At 44.0% G+C, this 6,396-nt stretch overlaps 1 protein-coding gene across 6 annotated transcripts in view; it reads left to right on the top strand.

The window, feature by feature from the left end:
• The first annotated feature begins 2,183 nt into the window (after positions 1–2,183).
• LOC127003378 (uncharacterized) overlaps positions 2,184–6,396 on the top strand; it is a 13,978-nt gene continuing 9,765 nt past the window's right edge. For 2 of the 6 annotated variants that reach the window (XM_050869928.1, XM_050869927.1), the window contains exons 1-4: positions 3,321–3,341; positions 4,360–4,945; positions 5,379–5,531; positions 5,989–6,148. In XM_050869928.1, coding sequence (XP_050725885.1) covers positions 4,370–4,945; positions 5,379–5,531; positions 5,989–6,148 — 889 coding nt within the window. In that variant the 5' untranslated portion in view covers positions 3,321–3,341; positions 4,360–4,369. Of the gene's footprint in view, positions 2,327–2,495; positions 2,652–2,763; positions 2,784–3,320; positions 3,342–3,602; positions 3,627–4,359; positions 4,946–5,378; positions 5,532–5,988; positions 6,149–6,396 lie in introns of those variants that run through there. The other 4 variants (XM_050869930.1, XM_050869929.1, XM_050869932.1 and 1 more) reach the window with 4 other exon arrangements.

Genomic DNA, 6,396 nt, shown 5'->3' with positions numbered 1-6,396 from the left:
GACATTAGTACTGCTGGCACCTACAGTGGATGATCTACATGAGCTAACTGGTGTGTGTGCAGTGGGTGCTGTCACACACGACATTGTCTGCATGGTTCGCGTGCCGGCCCCGCATTCGCCGCGTTGTGGATGATGCGGATTCGAATTCGCTGCTAACCACCTAGGATTTTTCATTCACCGCCTTGTGGCCTGTATAAGACTACCCACATGCTGTCCTGAAGACCACCCATCAGCCCGGACTCTAGAAGAAGCTGTGCAAGTGAAATCAAGAATGAGCTCCGGGGGGGCAGCATGAGCCAATAATGGCACCACTATAAACATTCGCCTGCGCCATGACGGGCTTGGGCCGACCATCATAGGCCCCTATGGATTAGCCTACCGGCGCTATAGGCCCTATGTAAAAGAAAAAAAAAACAGTTTGACATTCATTTTAATACTACCGGCACACTGAAAGTTGTACTACAAGATATCAGCACGGGTTATCTTGATATTGATAAGTATAGTGCGCAGGCTAGTGGGTCTCAGGGTTGGGACAAAATAATAATTCATTTTTTTATGCTTATGAATATTTTTCTTGTAAGGGATGGCAATGATTCACTGGTACCTGACTTGGTACAGGACCAGTACAGGATCAATGCAGGACAAGTACTACTTGTCCTGCATTGATCCTGTACTGGTTTTGTACCAAGTCAGGCACCAGTGAATCATTGCCATCTCATAAAAGAAAAATATTCAAAAGCATAAAAAAATGAATTATTATTTCAACTTATGATTTTTATGTGAAAAACTCATCTTGGGTAAAGTATATTAAACTATGGTTTCATTTAACGCTGGCCAAGTATCAAGTCTACTTGTCAAGTAGACTTGATACTTTTCCTATACAACTGCTTCACATGTTCCTCCTTCTTCCTTTATATATATATATATATATATATATATATATATATATATATATATATATATATATATATATATATATATATATATATATATAATTTAAATCACTTGATATTTTACTGGTGATAAAACACATAAATCATTTTAAATACATTATATTTAATTTTGATTTAAATCATTATATTTTTACTCTGATTTAAATCGATTTAAATCACTTGTTTTAAATCATTTGATTTAATTAAATAAAAACAACCCTGGTGGGTGTACGCTTACTTTTGTGGATAGGTTCACATACTTGGGTCATGCCATCAACCAGGAAATGACTGAGGATGATGACATCAAGAAGCAGACAACCAAACTCACGCTCGGTGGCAACATGCTGGTGAGGAGATTCTTCTTTTGTATCCAGGAGGTGAGGGCGAAACACTGGAGTTGTTCAGGTGCCTTTTTTGCTTTCCCTACTGCGACTCGCTTTCAGCAGGCGTGGGGTGAACTGTCTGGCTGTAATACACCCACACACCGAGTACATTATGAAGACTAGGCGGGAATGTCCAGGGGGAGGTACCGCCCCCTCCCTTGTTGTGCTTTCCTTCCTACCATTGTGTCTTTTTAATTTCATGGTGCTACCTACACATGTATTAATAGTTGTATAATCTCACTCTGTCCTGCCTGGGGGTAGGGATGGCATGTTCCTCCCTTCTCCCTTGTTGTTTACCTGCAAGCAACAATAAACTATCAATCAATCAATCAGTTTCCGGGTGTTTCTTGACGAGGGGGAGCCAGCACTGTCAATGTAAACAAAAGGATTCTACGTGAACTCCGCTTGACTGTAATGTACGACGTGTGTGCTTACGCTCGTGTGGTCCCGTCTCCATATCTGTGTTTGTCCAGCTTTTCCGTAAAGTTGTGCACACTCCTCGCCCGATACTACATCCTCACTTCATCTGTTCCAAACCTTTATGTTTCTTTGCGGGAAACTATATTTTTTATGTCTCTCAATCATCTTCCTTTGCTCAATTTTTTACTGTGTCCTCGTGTGTTGCTGATGTTTCTTCCTTCTCTTAGTAGTAACTCCTCATTGTCTACTTCCTCCATGTGTGTGTGTGTGTACGTGAATGACTGATTGATAGTTTATTATTGCAAGTAAACAACAAAGGAGAAAGGAGGAATAAATTAACATGCCATTCCAACTCACAGGCAGTACAGTTTGATTATACAACTAAGGAGATATGTGTGTGTGTGTGTGTGTGTGTGCGTGTGTGTGTGTGTGTGTGTGTGTGTGTACTTCACCTCTCTATACATGGAATCACAGCACTAACAACGCAGAACTTCCTATTTCAAAGCCGGCGGGACCCTGCTGGCCGTGACGTCATGCGCGCCCCCTCCCATGGCCGCTGACACGCCGAGCCTCAACCTGCCCGCCGCCCACGTAAGCCTCACTTCTCCTCCATGCCAGGCCTCTCACCCTCCTCTGACCCGCCCTTCTGGCAGCCCCGGGGGTGTTATCTTCATCGGGGACTTGATGTACAGCAGGAGGTCCACGGGGGAGGGGGACATGGGCCGCGGGAGGGCGATAGCTTGCGTTAGTCTTGTGTTTCGATTCTCTTTTATTTGTTGAGCTTTGTGTTGTCCTTCCAGCTGAGGCACACTTCGAGGTTCCTTGGCCGCGGGGAAGCATGTCTCCAGGCCCCCCCGGCAGCCCCATAGACCCCAGGGGCACAATGTTATCACGCCTCTCCTCTAAAATGGCGGAGGTAACATTAGGATAACCTTGGAGGGCCATTATCCAGGGTGGCAGGGCGGGGATAGATTAGGTCTCCCTTTCTCGTCTTGACATCCAAGTTTTAGTTTCTCTGTGGTGTTTCTGTAGGAGGCTCATGCTGAAGGTTATTATGGCTGTTATTTATATTACAACTTATTTCTGGCGGGTCATTCCTCATGTAAACACAGCCTGGTATGGTGTGTTTTCCTGGTCTTGGTATTTCCCTCTTATTTGGAGTATTTACGTCTTTGCAGGGGTTAGTATGCTATTTTTTTTATTTTAACAGTCTTGTCCACTCATTTCTGGCAGGTTATTCCACATGTAAACACTGCCTGGTCTGGTGTGTTTTCCTGGTCTTGGTATTTCCCTCTTATTTGGAGTATTTACGTCTTTGCAGGGGTTAGTATGCTATTTTTTTTATTTTAACAGTTCTGTCCACTCATTTCTGGCGGGTCATTCCTCATGTAAACACTGGCTGGTCTGGTGTGTTTTCCTGATCTTGGTATTTCCCTCTTATTTGGAGTATTTACGTCTGTGCAGGGGTTAGTATGCTAGTTTTTTATTTTAACAGTCTTGTCCACTCATTTCTGGCAGGTTATTCCTCATGTAAACAGCCTGGTCTGGTGTGTTTTCCTGGTCTTGGTATTTCCCTCTTATTTGGAGTATTTACGTCTGTGCAGGGGTTAGTATGCTAGTTTTTTATTTTAACAGTCTTGTCCACTCATTTCTGGCAGGTTATTCCACATGTAAACACTGCCTGGTCTGGTGTGTTTTCCTGGTTTTGGTATTTCCCTCTTATTTGGAGTACTTTCGTCTTTGCAGGGGTTAGTATGCTATTTTTTTTATTTTAACAGTTCTGTCCACTCATTTCTGGCAGGTCATTCCACATGTAAACACTGCCTGGTCTGGTGTGTCTTCCCAGTCTTGGTATTTCTCTCTTATTTGGAGTACTTACATCATTTCAGCGGTTAGTATGATTTATTTTATTAACATGTTCGTAAGGCTGGATGTCGTCCCCCCGTGATCTGTAAAATGTCTCCTACGTCATATTATGGGAGTTCATCCCTTTCATGATCTTGACAGCTTTTAACTTCACGCCTTCCACGGGTCACATGTCCATTCTTGGTCAGCATGTTTGAGGTGTTTGAGCAGGTTACAGTCAAGACTTGGAAATATGAGGGTGTTTATATAGAATGACACCCAACCCGCTCACCCATCATCAAGTGGGTGTCATTCTGGATATTTACCACAGCATCCAGGTGGCCCTCTGCTGCACCCTTTCCACAGCTTCTATATCCTCTGCGTCTGCGTGGTGCAGTAGTAAGTGTGCCTGACTGCGAATCTGTGGGCCTGGGTTTGAATCCTAGCCTGGGTGGTCGGCATGTAGCGCACCCAGCTGTTCTTCCTTCCTTTTGAGTTGATTGATGAATAGGTACCTCGGGTAAGAAGGTAAACTGTGGTAATCCGGATATCACACTGGCAATGTGTTCCGTGGTAATAGGTTATTTCCTGCCACAGTCTCAAGGGCCAATGTGACGGAGATGAGCACTGAGGCTTTGTGCACCCATAACATCTTGCAAATCACTTTTGTGATGGCATGGTTGCTATCTTCATAAACTTTGTCTCTTATAGGAGGGTCCTAATAGGGTACTGGAATACTAAATTCTTCTGCACACCCTAAGCTCAGTGTTACTTCACAGGTCAGCAGCAATGGAGAGCTTCTCAGTGGTGGACAGCATGCCAATGATCACCGTGGAGTCCGAGGATGCCACACACCTGATCGCCACCACCTCCAGCAACAGCATTGTAACGTCAGAACACATTGTCGTGAAGGGTGTGGATGACGGGGAATACGAGGACAAGGAGCAAGTGAATGAAGGGTCTGAAGATCCCCTGGACGGTAAGGGCATGGCCAGGATCATCTCCGACGGGAGCCACATCATCGCCAATGACACTGATGAGGCTCACACATCCACACGAATCATCACCACAACAGACGCCACTCGGATATTCACCAGTGAGTCTGGACACATCATGACCTCTGACGCCGGGCAGCTGATCTCTTCTGATGCCACCATTTTCAGTGACTCCGGAAGTGATATCATAACCACTGAGGCGAGCCACATTATAATGGACAGTGATGGTGGGGGGAGCATCCTCCACTCGGCAGGAACAGTCATTGAGCGTGATGAAAAAGCACATATTGTGTCGTCAGATGGAGAAGTGATAGCTGTGGATGGCAGCCTCCTGGATGGGTCACACTCCCTGCACACCCATGTTACTCAGGTGAGAGAGAGAGAATGTAAATTGAGTATATTGATCTCACATACAGGAGGATAGACAGAATGTGTGATAAGTCGGGAAGATTATAGTTGATAGTAGTTCCATGGTGCTGCTGCTGATGGGAAAATGAGGACAAATGATGTAATGGTCCTGAAATATGTGTAAAATGATATGCTCTATTATCTTAACCCACAGGGGAATTCCTTTCAGTATCCATCTCCTGGGTTCGAATCCCGGGCAGAATATTAGGAAAAAGATTTGCTCTTTCTAAGTGATCAATTTCCCATGCACTTTGAGAAGGTGAAAAATATACCATGACAATGAAAATCGATAAGTACAGAAGAAATAGAATAGGAAAAAAATTATTGGGGAAGGTAAATATTGGTTTTGTCATGTTAAGGTAATGGTAATGAGTGTGTATTTCTTGGTGCCACAGGTGATTGAGGAGGCGGAGGAGGGTGAAGACTCGCTGCTCCAGAGGATAAAAAAGGAGCCGGGTGAGGTGGAGGAAGGCTACGAAGACATGTCCACCCTCCAGATTCGAGTTAATGCATCCGCGCCACGCAAGAGGGATGGTGACCAGTCTGAGGTCAGTGGGTTCACAGCTCTCTGTTTACTATTAATGATTGCTTACGATTAGTATTTGTAAAGACTCAAGGGAGGCGGTGTTCATAAAGGGTGCTTCTTCTCAATCTTTCAGTCTCAAAATTGTCATGCTTGTTTTTGAAAGCGCTGATGTTTGGATTGCTTACTAGCTCTTCAGTGAGATGTCTCTGTATATTGATAATTTTGGCATGGAGGAGTTTGTTCCTTTTTGAAGTCTTATGTCCTGTGTTTTCATGCACATTCAAAAACTCCACATTGTCCCCCATATCTTGGTGCTAAATAAAAAGGAGTAATATACTTGTGCTTAATATTTCTGGACCTGTGGAAATTAAATCAACAGACTTTTCCTGCACATTGTATTTTCCCAACCATAACATGCAGTAGCTGAGCTGGTCATGAATTTCTAAGTTTCCACAGTGTTCATGCAAGTTCCTCTTCAGGGGCCAGAGGATTCTGAGAAGGGCATGAATGACCTGATCATCACCGAGCGTACAAACCGGTATGCCAAGGTGGACAAGGACGACCCGAGGAGCCGGCTTCACTTCGTCAAGTACATGAAGCGTGATGGCAAGACCATCAAGATCTGGGAGTGTGGAATTTGTGAGTTCTCGTTCTTGTTCTATAGTGCTTGCTGTGGCTGGGAAAGAATAAATATAAAATAGAGTTGCTGCTTCAGAGTATTTTGTGGCAGGTAGGGAAGACAGTGAATAAGAAAACAGTTTTTGTAACAATTTCATTACAGTAATATTGATTTTTTCATGTTTTTAGGGGCAGAGGTAAGGGAAGTCAGATGCCAGGACAGTCTTAGTTATGCTGTCCTGTTATTTAAAATCACCACTTTAATTTAG

Source organism: Eriocheir sinensis, chromosome 25 (genome assembly GCF_024679095.1).
Source record: "Eriocheir sinensis breed Jianghai 21 chromosome 25, ASM2467909v1, whole genome shotgun sequence".
NCBI classification, from domain to species: Eukaryota; Metazoa; Arthropoda; class Malacostraca; order Decapoda; family Varunidae; genus Eriocheir; species Eriocheir sinensis.
This window is presented reverse-complemented; position numbering and strand designations above follow the sequence as displayed.